The sequence below is a fragment of the Anticarsia gemmatalis genome, chromosome 2, assembly GCF_050436995.1.
Source record: "Anticarsia gemmatalis isolate Benzon Research Colony breed Stoneville strain chromosome 2, ilAntGemm2 primary, whole genome shotgun sequence".
Lineage (NCBI taxonomy): Eukaryota > Metazoa > Arthropoda > Insecta > Lepidoptera > Erebidae > Anticarsia > Anticarsia gemmatalis.
The window spans coordinates 9,848,291-9,862,543 of record NC_134746.1 but is presented as its reverse complement, the minus strand read 5'-3'; the positions used below and the strand labels follow the sequence as shown (position 1 = coordinate 9,862,543).

The 14,253-nt window shown below is 43.2% G+C and overlaps 1 protein-coding gene across 3 annotated transcripts; it reads right to left on the bottom strand.

Annotated features, from left to right (window-relative positions):
- Window positions 1-3,404: 3,404 nt before the first annotated feature.
- LOC142984022 (uncharacterized) lies at window positions 3,405-13,157 on the bottom strand. 3 transcript variants are annotated; one of them, XM_076131320.1, is made up of 14 exons: window positions 12,964-13,157; window positions 12,335-12,496; window positions 11,729-11,874; window positions 11,517-11,577; window positions 11,147-11,321; window positions 10,744-10,892; window positions 10,374-10,627; window positions 9,207-10,295; window positions 5,733-9,126; window positions 5,507-5,648; window positions 5,007-5,296; window positions 4,672-4,920; window positions 4,222-4,456; window positions 3,405-4,119 (listed from the first exon to the last, which is right to left on the bottom strand). In XM_076131320.1, exons 2-14 carry the CDS (start codon window positions 12,446-12,448, stop codon window positions 3,998-4,000), a joined length of 6,420 nt encoding a protein of 2,139 aa, XP_075987435.1. In that variant the 5' UTR covers window positions 12,449-12,496; window positions 12,964-13,157; the 3' UTR covers window positions 3,405-3,997. The 3 variants fall into 3 exon arrangements, with proteins under 3 accessions (XP_075987435.1, XP_075987452.1, XP_075987444.1); XM_076131337.1 differs by having other exon boundaries at window positions 5,600-5,648; XM_076131329.1 differs by lacking the exon at window positions 12,964-13,157 and adding an exon at window positions 12,641-12,801.
- Window positions 13,158-14,253: the final 1,096 nt, after the last annotated feature.

The following is a 14,253-nucleotide window of genomic DNA, read 5'->3' as shown; positions in this document are numbered from 1 at the left end:
TATGAATAATAAAATCTCTTTGGCTTCAAGAATCACAAATGTGTAGGTACACGGTTCATTAGGTTTCCTTCAGTGAGCCCGTGAGGTACCAAAATATCGAGTTTTTTTGTGTAGAGAAAAGATTTTATTACAAGTTCATACATACTAGGTATAATGCGAAAATACTTTTTCCCCGACCTAATAATTATTTTTCGATTATACACTAAATTAATTTTAAATAAGTATTGTAATTATGTATTTTATATCACCAACTATTTTACATAATATATATTGTAAATACCCTTATTTTGCTACGGGAATAAATTAATTGTTGTTAACCTAAATTATTCATAGATTCTTTTAAGGTTTATATTCGTTTGATATTAATTACTAGTTAATGTCAGGTCCTCGATACAATAATAGCACACATACCCTTAAAGCAACTTTCTTACACATTTTCCTTATGCTGTGCCAAGAGCCACATTTTATACTTTCTACTATTTTCCACACTGATACTATCAGTATACCTTCAACGTTCTTTTGTTACTTTCTAAGTACAAGTTCTTTGTTTTTCTACCTCGAAAATGCATCGGCAAGGCGTAGTAGGACTTAGATAATACCGATTGATGAGAGATGTCCTTTAAATATTATTGAAAGATAAAACATATTTTAGAAGAGTTCTTATATTTTTTTTAGATATCTACTAGTTGTTATTCAAAACAAGAAGTATGGTTGTAAGGTGTAATTCGGGGTAAATGGCCGGCGCCCTGTAGGAGTGGAACAAAGCACTTGCATCGCATCCCCGTCTGGTTGTTGACCCGCCTTTTCACTTTAATTCGAATAATTTTACTACCTTTTCAATTTAAGTTAATACTTGTGGAGTGGGGTGTAGCAGTCGTGTTTTACAGACAAATATTTTTTTATGAATCGCGCAGTTTATCAAGTGAGAATCACCGGGGAAATATTTTGATTTTAATAATTTGATAAACATTGTGAAGCGATAGATATCTCTATCAATTCTTAGAACATGATGCAGCAATTACCCATTCTTACGATTATGAATTATAAATAAATATGAATGATATTTTCTAGTAATTAAACGGGAAGTACCAATTAGCGATCAAACCAAACAATCTTATCACTGATTAATTTATCATTGCATAGGACGGTACTTGCCTGATAATAATATACCAAATATCTATATTACTACCTACGGAATTACTTTAAACGTCATGGATATTTAAGTAAGGACTATATTATTATGTTAATACATCATTGACCAATTAAAATATGTAAACTAGTAGGTAACGCGGACGTTGAGCAGTGGTTATAGCACCTCGCCGCAATAACCGTAGCACCGCGTTTAGCGGGTTCGAATCTCGCCCGGGGAAAATCTTTGTGAGCATGAGTATTTGTTCTGAGCCTAGTTGTCTATATAAGTATGATTTTAGAAGTATGTTTATCAGTTATTTGGTTACCTTAGTAGGTACAAGCTTAGCTTAGTTTGGAATCAAATGACCGTGTGTGATCTGTCCAATGATATTTTCATTTATTATTTAAGATTCAAGTGACAGATATATTTTGTAGAACACATACAACATCTGATCTCACCCTAAAGACCTATCTGCCTGCTCAATGGTCATGTATGATGTAGTAGTTGGTAGTTGATATTGATAGGCATCAGAACAGACTGCCGTCACCCGTTTGGCGCCCGCCGGCTAGACTCTCACTCCTCTCACATACATTTTAACCCTCAGTTAGGGGATGAATTTATTTTGGCTCCGAGCCAACAATATTACCAAGAGTTAGTTACCTTTCTTCGCATTTATGTCATTGGTACGACTTGATTTATCTGAAAAATATTGTAAATTGTACAGGTTCTGTTTACGTTCACGTATTATTCCCGGTGGTGTAGGCAGAGATGTAGGAAACACACTCGCATTTGGCTGTATGTATATGTTAGTCCTGGTAGTGCTTTTTTATTTGTAACGTTATTTGATAATATACATATTCACCAAATTGCCTGTGCTCTTTCCGGGTCGATTAACTAGGTAATTGAACTATTAAAAAAGTTCTTGAATGTGCTATAATATCTCAAAAACTGTCGACTATGATTTGCTCGTTAAAGATGATTGAATAGTCTAAACAAATATATTGCGAGGTTAGGTATGTAATATTTCTTTGTACGATAACTACTATGACTCTTGATTAAAAAGTAAGTAGGGGCGAGGGGCATAGGAACATTTTAGCACAGTGAAAGTGCAAATATAAATACTCTGTATTTCAGACAATTTACTTTTAATAGGTGTCGTTCAATGGTTGCATGGGTGTATCAGTGATGATTTTGTATCGATCTATGGGAAGCCCCAAAATAGTCACTATCACTAAATCACTTATTAGCCTGTGTCTATCCATTGCGGACTATTCAGTTAGCGTCAAAAAAGGGATAATTTAGCTAAGTATTTTCGATCCATCCAAAGACGCGGTCACGGTTGTCACAACCGTGGTCAATCCCTACTACATAGCATATCACTCTACATCCTACTAATACCTAAGATAATTTTGTAAGTCTGGATGAACATTATTTTGTTACTTTTTGACGAAAATCCCACTGGACGGATTTAATAAAATGTTGGTACACTGGTAGCTTATAATCTGTTTTAACACACACTTTTTACCCCGGAAAATCTTACGCGGACGAAATCTAGAGCAGAAGCTTTAAAGTCACCTCGCCTTTCTAAAAGATTTCAGCCAATGATATTCATTAAGCCATATATTGCATATAGCTTGGAACACTGGTGGAAATGGATTCAGCTAAGATAATAATATATTTTTTATATGGACGGATGCCTGCTATGGATGACTCCTAGGCGTGATACACCGCGCCGCCCTCGCAGCTTCCTTTCTATCGGTATATAGCATAGCTCAAGATGCACATCTTCCTCGCGGAAATCCTTTGCGACGGCGCATCAGCACGTCATACTCACACCGTTACATAGCTTAGTATGGGTGGAAACGGTCACATAGTTTCACAGCTTAGCCAAATCTCTGGTGGAAAGGCATCATAACGCAGCTCCTCTCCAATATAGGTAATAGGTATTACATTATTATGTATGTAAGTGATTTTTAATAATGATGATGTTTTATGTTTTTTTTATCTATACTAATATTATAAAGCTGAAGAGTTTGTTTGTTTGTTTGAACGCGCTAATCTCAGGAACTACTGGTCCGATTTGAAAAATTCTTTCAGTGTTAGATAGTCCATTTATCGAGGAAGGTTATAGGCTATATAACATCACGCTACGACCAATAGGAGCAGAGTAGCAATAAAAAATGTTACAAAAACGGGGGGAAATTTTACCCATTCTCTCTTATATGACGCAAGCGAAGTTGCGCGGGTCAGCTAGTAATAAATAAAGAACAGATTCGGTCATAATAATTTTATTCGCATATAATAATAATTGATTATGATACATGGAGCGTTAACCCGCGTCGATCGGCAGACGCGCCGAGCGGCACTCGGTCGCCTGCGCTCCAAATTATATTTATTATATTCGGTTACATCGCATCGACTTCGCTCTGCAAAAACCGTAGCTACAATATTCACTAATGAGAGGTCTCGAGGCAGCATCGGACGAGGACCCGCAGTCCTCGGGGTACTCCGGTCGTCGCAGCGGAGCCGCCGACCGGTCGCGTCTATATATACTTAAATATAACAGTCAAGGAGTCGGATGGCCGTCCGATCGACATATTTACATACGAACAGAACGCGCCGCGCATCGTCACCGTCGACTCGGCGACTGGCCGCGAACGGTGCCCCGAGTCGAACGGCTCAGAATCACTTCCATAATTTACGTCCTAATTAAAATACCGAAAATCTAAAGTCGGCGGCGTCGAGATGCGTACGCCGCGCGCGCGGACGAGCGAGCGCGAGTCTCCGTGCGGCGCGGCACGGGCGCGGTGCGGCACGGGCGGCACGGGGCGCGGGCGGCGGGTCGCGGGCCGGGCCGCGCGCCCTTCACTCCGCCTTCACCTCGGCGGGCGCCGGCGCCTCTGCGGCCGACGCGGCCTCGTTCGGTTCTTCGCCGCCAGGCGTCGCCTCGCCGCTCTCCGCCGCGCGCTCACCGCCACCGCCGCCGTCTGCGCAATCAACACACTCGTCAGTTTTGGGCTTGCGAATCTTACCCGTCGGCGGACCCCCGACTCGGGACGGTGGCGGTAGTCGAAGGAGAATGTACTAACTGCGCTGGTGCTGATGGTAGTAGAGATTGGGGCGAGGCTGCTGATGCGCAGCGTGGTGCGGACGCGGGCCGGGGCCGGGCGCGGCGGGCGGCGCGCGGTACATGGGCATCGCGGGCGCGTGCGGGCGCTGGCCGATGGGCGCGGGATAGCGCGGCGCGACCATTCCACCGCGAGCCATGCCTCCGCCACCGCCGCCTCCACCGCATCGACCGTTGTTTCCTCCGCCGACCATTTGCTGAAAAATTACAATCGTTATTCGTCGGTAACATTTATGACGGTGGAATAAGTTTGACGTGAAGAATAAAAATAATCGTCATATACCTAAATAATGTCAACGTTACTTTTCGTACTCGTCGGCCCCTCCGACTCGACGAGAGATTACGCTCGTCGTGAGCCCTTTCAAACAAATAAGGGCCAAACGACTCGGAACTAGTTAAAAGTCAATGTCACCTGCTGCTGGTGATGTTGGTGCGGGGTGAGAGCGGGCGGCGGGTGCGGCGGCGGCGCGTGGTACTTGTGCTGCGGCGGCGAGTGCGGCGGCTTCTGCGGCTTGGAGGCGCCCTTGGGCGTGGGCGACGCCGACTCGCACAGCGGCGCGAAGCCGTTGGCGTGCTCGTGCAGCGGGCTCTTCAGCTGCTGCGGCGGCGGCCGCGGCTGCGGCGGGGCATACTGCTGCTGCAGCGGCGCCCGATATTGTTGCTGCAGGCGAGAGCCGAATTAAATAAACGATCCACAAATTAAAACGCAAATCGGCAATTTTATAGGTGATGAAAGCGTTGCGGTACCTGCATCTGCTGAACCGCGGCCGCGACTTGAAGTTGCGAGGAAAGGAATTGAGAGCCGAAGGCTCCGGATTGTGCCGGTTGAGTGAACTGCAGTGGGTACGTAGGAGCCGGCGCAGTCGGCGGCTGGTAAGGTGAGTAGTACGAGCTGGCCGGGGGCGCGGGGCGCGGCAATAAACCGGGCAGCGAGTAGGGCGCCTCGCCCACGGGCGCCGAGTAGCCTAAGTACTGCTGCTGATAAGTGCTCACTCCTCCCACACCGCCTACACCGCCGACGCCGCCTCCTTTACTACCTGTTCATCAATAAAATCGTCATGTCAAAAGACACTTTAAACTACAAGTTTGGATGAAAATATTTGCCGTTGTTTGACTGGATATTATAAAATTTACATTTATTTAATGTTCATTCAATGTTACTTATTCAGCCATTTAAGAAAGAGTCTGTCATAATTATCTATTAAGACGATTAATTTCTGGTTGTTCGTTTGAGATATTATACGCACCAATAGCGCCTATCTGTTGTGTGGAAGGCTTGACAGTGGCTGACATGAGAGAATTAGAAGTGCTCGAGATTAGAACAGTACTGGGACTATTACCCAGTTGGCCCGACTGGCCGAATGCTGCACCACCGCCTGCGGCTGCGGCCTGGACAAGAAATGACAAAAATAAATTAATACTTCTTATTAAACAATCCAATTTCAAAATGCAGGAGAATGTAAATTTACTTACCATTCTATACTGATTGGGTAGACTTTGAAACATGTCTGGTGGGGGCTGATAGTTATAAGGTGCTGCTGATCCAGCGCCATATGGGGTTCCTGGAAAACCACCGAATTGGCCACGACTTTGATCTAAAAAGGCGCCATACAGCCCACCCTGCTGCGGAAGTTGCTGAGATGAGCCTAGCAATTGCTGAGAAGAATTAAACATCACAGCGGGTGGTGATGGCACTGAGAGACTTCCATATCCTCCTTGATATCCAACATGGTTGTAGTGCTGAGGCGGCGGAGATTGCAACTGCTGTGTAGGTTTTACCTTACACACATTAGGAGGAGCTGTCTCTGTGTTGTTTTCTTCAAAACCAGCAAATTGTATTTCTTCTGTACCTTCAGCCACTGCAGGCATCTCCCAAACTTTCTTTACACTGGCGATTTTTAAATTGAGATCGGCCGCCAGAGGCGAAATAGTATTGGATGTACTCATGTGAACTCCACGTGGCAATCCGAGAGTCTTGGCTGACTTATCTTCTGTTAGTTGACCAAGATCAGAATCAAATGCAAAATCTAACTTCATGTCAGAGGAGTCTTCAGGTTTCTGTGATGTATCGAAACTCATAGGTAGACCCAAACTTGTACTGTCTCCATCACTTACAGTACTTTCAGATATAATATCTTGAATCGACCTTGGTCTCGGTCGCACTTCTCCGTTGAAAGTCAGAGGCCGATTTTCTATATCGGTCTTTATGTCCTCTGCTTGAGTTTTAGCGATTGTAGCACTCAATTGATACTTTTGTTGAAGGGTTTCATCAGGAGAAGCAGTCTTGTAATTAGTATTTTCAAATATAATTGTTTCAACAGGTGGTGTTGCTCCATCCAATACACCAGTTTTGTCAGATGCTATCGCACAAGTTTGCTGGGCAGTTTTAGCCTCCGCCGGTATATCCCCTGGAGTGCTGCGTTGACTGGACTGGCCAGATTTGTTTTCAACAGGTTCTACAGGCTCTTCAACGTTACCGCGCAAAGTTTGTGAAATAGGTTTGTCCCAAGCGTTAACTGGTGGAGGAGGAGGAGCTGCCCCCGTATCGGGACCGAAACTGGGCACCAAACCCATTTGTTGCTTTTGTCTTTGTTTGACAAAGCGAGGAGCTAAGTTAGCCTGGCGAGGTCGATCGTATTGTGTGCCCGATTTGCTTGAAACAGGTGCAGAGCCTCGGGGATTTGACTTTTCATTTGGATTTCTCGATGATGATCCATTTCTGCCGCCACCTTGATTTGAATGAGATCTGGGCTGCTTGGTTGGATTTTGATTATCTTCTTTTGTAGCTCCTCTTGCGTCTTTAGAGTTCTTTTTGTTCCTTACTTCTTGGAATCCGTCGTCAACAACATCATCTTCCTTTTTACCAGAAGATATCTTAAGATCTGTCATAGCCTCTGTTATATCAGTAGTTTTATTATCAGTCACGTTGTCTTTTTTAGCTCCTTGGGTGTTGCGGCCATTGTTTTGGCGATTGCCAGAATTTTGATTACGGCCTCCTTGGCCTTTTTGTGGCTGACCAGGTTGCCTACCTGCAAGAGAGCGGCGGCGACTGGATGTGCCACCTTCGGAATGTTCAGAGGTAGTTTCCCAATTTTCATCTTCCCCACTTAGAGGACCACCTGCTCCTTTAGGACGACGATCTCGACCTCTACCAGTAGATGAACCTGTCCGGGGCTTATTATTGCCTTTCATCTTATCGTCGAGAGCCAGATTATCCTTAGCATCTTCATTTTCTTTAACTGCTCTATTTGCTTGACCAAATGGACTTTTTGTATTCGGAGGCCCATACCCTGTCACTCTTTTAGCTGGAGCTGGAGGACGAGTAGTTCCTTGGAAACCTCCACGACCTCGTCGAGACGGCTGGCCGCGAGGTGCAAACGGTTCTCTATTTTCCATACCGTCGGTTATAGGAGAGGGCTGGTCGAGTTGCATTTGCCGATTTGGATCGTCAGGCTTATCCTGTGCATTTTTAGGTCCACGAGGACTACGTTGTGCTCTACGCCTTTCCTTGCGATCGGTGTTTGGCGTGCCGTCAGTTGAACCGTCAGATTCACTGGCTCTGTTATTAGAGCGCGAGCTGCGGTGGGAGCGTCTTCTAGGTCCCCAGCCTCTGTTATTATAAACAGCAAATCCTCCACCAGCGCCGCCGCCGCCGCCGGCTCCGCCTGCACCGCCGCCGCCACCGCCTCCTCCTCCTCCTGGTCCTCCAGCACCACTGCCACCTCCATATCCTCTACCTTTCTTCTCAGAGCCTGATCCACTAGACTTACGTTCAACAGGTTCTTTAGCGGGAATTTTATTAAGCTGCTCATTGCTGATTCTTTCATTTTTCTTATCATCTACAGGTCGTTTTTGAGTGGCAATGCCACCATGGGGAGATTCTGCTGGATATGCTTCATTGACTTTCATTCCTACTATACTGGAAGGATCAGTACTAGACTTAGAAGCTATAGATTCAGATTCTGAAAGATCTTTTTCAGACTTTTGGGACGAAAACATTGGTTTTACAATATTTTGTTGAGTTTGCTGCTCAGGTTGAATTTGTTTTTGAGTTTGAGAAGCGATAATGCTTTCAGGTTGGTTTTGTTGCTTAGGAGTTGTCTGTAATGGGACAGATTTTAAAACTGACTGATTATCAGTAAAAGAAGTTTGAGATTGGCTTACGGGCGCAACAGCTGGGGACTGTGCATAAGCTTGAGATACTTGTTGATTATTCTGACCGAAATTTTGGGCGAGAGATGCATGGCTTACTTGGGTCTTGTGAGTTTGAATCTGGGATGCTTGTGGAGTAGATACAATGTTGGACATGGATGTAGGTTGCTGAAGTGGTTGATTCAAATTGGGTGTTTGACGTTTATTTTCGTCATGTACTTTTTCACGATCATGCATTTCTTTTTTAGTATTGGATTCACTGTCTTTAGATATTGACACCTTTTCTGTTGATGTTTTCTGATGACTTGTAGTAATTGGTTCTTCTTGAGCAACTTCAGCCCATGATGTTTTGCTAAAATCTCTTTCAGATGAGTCTCTTTGTGATAAATTCGAGGGTGGCGAAATACGCCTTTCGGGAGCAGACATTTGAGAAGCCATTTCGGATGACACGAAAGGCTCTGCAATACCTATACTTTTTCTTTCAAATACTTCAGTTAACTTGTCGGCAGCAGTTCGGCTGCTGGGTTCAATAGTAGTTTCTATCGACTTCTTATCAGATTCATTTCTTCTGTCTTTGTAATCACCGTATGAATCTTTAGAGTTAGATCTGTCTAATTCACGACCAGATCTTTCATAATCCTGCATTTCAGACCGCCACTGCGGCCCAGGTCCATCTTTGTCCCTCCTAAAGTCATCTTCTCGGTCTGAATAATCTCTGAAATATAATTATAATATAAACATCAGACGAACAATGTAATTTAATAAAGGATTTATATTCTATGGTGGTTACCTTACCGTGAATAGGAGCGGCGACCATTATGAGGCGCATGACGCGGGGCGTTATAGGATGGGGGTTCCTGCCGACGAGGCGCAGGTTTACCGGAATAAGCCCACCCTTTGTTATGATCTTCTTGTTGCCTATTTTGTTGTTGCTTTAGAAATCGTGGTGGAATATTCGCTTGGAAAGTTTTAGAAAATGCTGGATTTGCTTGGTCTCGGTCGCGACCATAATCTCGATCCCTTTCTCTGAAATCACGATCACGATCTCTGTCACGATCATTGCGCTCCCTATCGACACGATCACGATCGCGATCGCGATCTCTGTCTGTGCGATCTCTGTCTCTGTCAAATCTATCACGATCCATACGATCCCTATTATCATTGCGGTCTCTATCACGAGGTTCCATTCTTTCTTTATCGCTTTCAGCGCGATCTCTGTTTTCAACACGGGCTCTATTGTCCAATCTATCACGCTCACGGTCGCGTTCTCGGTCACGTTCTCGGTCGCGCTCACGGTCACGATCACGATCGCGTTCACGGTCACGTTCCCTATCGCGATCACGATCGCGTTCCCTATCACGATCTCTTATGTCTCGATCTCGATCTCGTGCATCGAAACGATCTCTGTTGTCATTTCGTTCCCGGTCCCTATTATCTAATCGATCTTTCTCTCTGTCACGTATATCGCTTCGCTCCTTATCTCTATTATCCATGCGATCCCTTATGTCAGCACGATCCCTCTCTCTGTTGTCACCTCTATCTTTGTCCCTAGTATCGGGCTCCCTGTCCCTGTTATCGTTGCGATCGCGATCGGAGGGCCTGTCGGAGCGGTCACGCGAATCTTTGTTCGAGTGGTGGGGAGCACTACCGTCTCGAAGCTGACGACGCTGCTCTTCTTCTTTGAGAAGCCGCGCTCGTGCGACCACTTGAGCCACTTCATTATTTTGCTTCTGTCTTCGCTCAGCCCATATCTGATCTTCATCTCCTGGCTCATGTAGTTTAGCGTCAGAGCGCTCGTTTTCGACGCTCACTCTATTGCTAGCGCTTCTCGCGCTACCTTTATTAGGAGCCGAAGATTCCCCATCGGAGAAGTCCAGCTTCTGACTGAAAAAGAATAAATTACATTACAAATGACCGAACAGAGCCATTTACAGCGATCTTATCTGTCACCATTCTACTCACTCATAATCGATGTCGTCCTGCTGCGCCCAACCGGCGTCACGGGAGATGTCATCTAACGAAGAGATCTGATCGTCGCGGAGAATGGGTCGCGCAGTGAGCACCTCGACGGCGCGCGGAGTGGCGGGCTGGCGAGGCGGCGGGCGCGGGTTAGCGGCGCCGCCTCCCCCGCCGCCGCCGCCACCGCTCCTGCTATCGCGCAGGGCGCCCAGCGCGCCCGTGCCCAGCCCGAGCCCGCCACCACTGCTACCTTTCATCTTTATAACAAATAATAATGAGTCATTATTCATGAGATTATGATACTCGTGATCGGTTATATTATTGTTGTTTTGGGGATAATTGAATCACAATATGTTAATAGTAATAAACTTACGAAGGCTGGCAATATCGATCGTGGGAGGCAGGCGGGTGTCTGTTGTGATGCAGGAGTGGCTGCGGGTGCGGCGGCGGCGGCGGCGGCGGCAGAAGACATGTTGTCCTGGCGAGCGCCCGCCGTGCCACCGCACGTCCAGCTGCCTTCCGCTGCAATAAATTGTTATCATACAAAAATACGCCATGGCCACCTGACACCTGATTTTTTTTATTCAATAAACATTGTATAGATATAATGTATAAATTACCTCATCATTGTATTGAGTTTTTATTATTTGTGATATAGAGTAGTTGCAATTGCAAACTGGCTTTCACTAGATGGAATGATAATGGTACCATTTTCAAGCACCAGAGAAATAAAAACCAAAATACAAGTACAAAAAAAAACCTTTTAAAATACTTACTTTGTGGTCTTAACTGTGGCTGTGGTGTGGCATGTTCTGATGACCGATGTGAAGGTTGAGCAGCTGCCTCCAATGAAGGGAACTCTGTGCGAAAGTGTGGGGATGATGGAGGTGGTAGTGCCACCCATCCGCCTGGACCAGCTCCAGCAACCACATTGCTGGTCGATGTTGTAGACTGAGAATAATTTTTTTTTAGTATAAACATTTTTGTTAACAACTCAAAGAATCACTAATACATTTATTGTTATTTTATAATTACAATGAAATTACTCAATAGTTGTTCTAGTAACAATTCTACAATAAAGTTTGATGACAATAAAATTATGGAAATAATTTTGTTTGGCTTGAACAAAAACAGTAAAATACTTACTATAGTTTGAGAAGTGCATGTTGATGTGGTAGATACAGTTGTTACAACAGCAGAAACAGAGCTGAAAATACAAATGCTGTTATAAATATTAAGAGAAAGACAAAACACTTTATACCACATTAGTCCATATTTTATGTTGCTTTCATAAATTTATCATCAGTCACTCAATCAATCACATTTCATCACCATCCTCTAAAAGTGACTCTACTTACTTAGCGTTTGGATCTTGTCCAGTTTCAGTTTTTAAAGAAGGCAAGTTAGCTGGAGGACGCCTAGCTGAAGGTACTTTTCCAAGACTTTGCATTCCATGTTTGCGGCTTAGTTGAGATTTCACTGAGGACGGCTCTGAATTCTCGTTCTAAATGGACAACAAATTTATGTTACAATGAGATTTGCAATAAATAAATCAGAATCATTGTTTTAAAGTAAGTAGGTCATGTACAAACCCATGCCTATAACCATGTTATATTAGTCAATAGAGACAACATTATATGCTACCACATTATATGCTACTGTTTAAATTTAAATAAAGAAGGAAACAAGGTCAGGTACTATCTACTTTACTATTGCAAGTAACAAGGCAAGTGAAGGTCAATTTATTCAACTGTGAAGACCTCAGATTAGTCTGTTGTTACTAGGCCAAGATGCAGTTAATGATTGGAGTTTCCTACAATATCATCAAACTGGGTGCAATAATACTCATGAATATTAGTGGTACTACAATCAGGGGATGAAATATATTTAGACAATGAAAATGTTTAAGTGGGCGTGTACTTTGTGGAAATCTGCATAATTGCGGATATAACAGTGGTACTCACTCGGTTGGCGCAGTACAAGCTGTTAATGTCCAACTTCTGATATCTTTGCTTGCCGGACGTCGGCTTGCTCTGCGCCGTAGTGCCTCCGCCGCCCGGCGTCGAGAGTGCAGACATGCTGCGATGTACACACCATCAGGAGGTCACCCTCGCACCGACCACCAACTGCAATCAGTGCACCGACACTTGTAAGGTTCCAGTACAAACGCAAATCACTTTAATCACAAGCGACTAGCAACTGCCAAAGACAATCGTCCTTCAATGTAATCCGTTCCAATTCGTTGTAGCAGTAACAGAAATTATTCGTACGATTTTAGATCACCAGGAGATTTTCACTAACTTCTAAAGTATTCACCGAAACACAAAACACTTTCACAGCACTGACAGAACAATAAATTTGGAGCCCTGCCCTCCCGAAGTTTATTGACGTGTTACATCCGTCTGATGAACGCTGGATCGATGACTTCTATTTTCACTTAGGTTTTTTTATCACACTTTCTTGTCCGCTATTCCCTAAAAACTTTCTACTATCTAGCTCGAAATAACGGTACTAACAAGAATGAAGGAAAAGAACGGTAAATAAACTAATTTTTATATTTCTAGAAAACAATGAAAGCAAAATAAATAAGTACCTTGGTCCGTTACACTTGGTATTATGGAATAAAAATTATCTAAGCTCGATTGCTAATTTCTTATAGAAGATTACTTTAGATTTAAACTATAATCTACGCTACCAAAAACTTATATCACTTTATTTTAAGATGGCGTCTCCAAAAGACGATCTCCTTCCTTTTCACAATCAATAGCGTGACGTCACAAAGACGCGACACAGCGCTCTCTGGTGGAAAAGCATCATAGTTTTCTCGGCATTTACGCGAAAGCTTGCCAGTTAAAAACCTTTTTTAAATTGGTTACATTAATGTTACCTACTATTTCTAAGCGTTTTGTTGCACAGTGAATAGGAATTTGGGTACATACAACGTACATACAACTAGAAAAAGAACTGCTGAAACATCCACTAGCATTCATGGCAAATAGAGATTGGATATTTTAGAAACATAAAATGAAGTACATTACAGACAGACAAAAGGCAAAAGGTGCCTAAGCAAAATAGGCTCTGCCTAAAATTAACAAGTTAGACTCACCTGTACCCTATTATAAGTGAAATAGATTTCTTTTATCTTTTTACGCAAAAGTTGGGTAGGACCGACCGCAGAATAGGTGCACGATAAATTCAAATTGTTTAATGAGCTGGCGCACTATTTATAGGTATAGCACGCGCACTATGGATAAAACAGACACTTAAAATTAGTGAGCAATAATTTATTATACAAATACTTGTTAAAGACTCAAAATTAACAAGCAGAATACCTACTCAGTTGCATATAAAAATTGTATAATGGAGAATGTTAACAAATTTGGATTATTAGCTCTCCATATTCTCTGTTAAAAATAAAAAATACTAGTGAAAGAATTACTTTGATACGTCAATTAGTTTCCGATTTATAAGTTAAACAAGTTGTAACCGCGCGAGTCGGTGTGACGTCATTGTACATTACGCTAAGTCTGGCTCACATAGTCTTTTTTAATAATATTTACTATTATTACACTTTAAATGTAATAAGCAGATGAAAACACAACAAAATACTGCATAAGCTATTACATCTACGGTTGGAGACTTGATATTAAGCAGGACGCGACCCGCGCGGCATGGTGTACTATGACGTCACGCTGTTAGCGGGACTCGATATTTTTTGAAACTTTGAATGCTTGTAAAATCAGAACTACTTGGTATTTTTGACTAAAACAAAAACTAGTTTTCATGTACATGTACAGGCTTTACTGAGTCAAAATTTCAAGCGATTTGGCATACCTAGTAACATTCTCCATTATGATTACGTATTGTATCAAGTTACTTTTTA

Bases quoted from the DNA above. Each gene is read 5' to 3' on its own strand.
- LOC142984022 (XM_076131320.1), bottom strand. From the start codon at position 12,448: ATGTCTGCACTCTCGACGCCGGGCGGCGGAGGCACTACGGCGCAGAGC. The intron at 10,893-11,146 runs GTAAGTATTTTA...AATTTATTGCAG, and splicing joins GCCACAGTTAAGACCACAAA to CGGAAGGCAGCTGGACGTGC. The intron at 5,297-5,506 runs GTGCGTATAATA...ATTGATGAACAG, and splicing joins ACAACAGATAGGCGCTATTG to GTAGTAAAGGAGGCGGCGTC.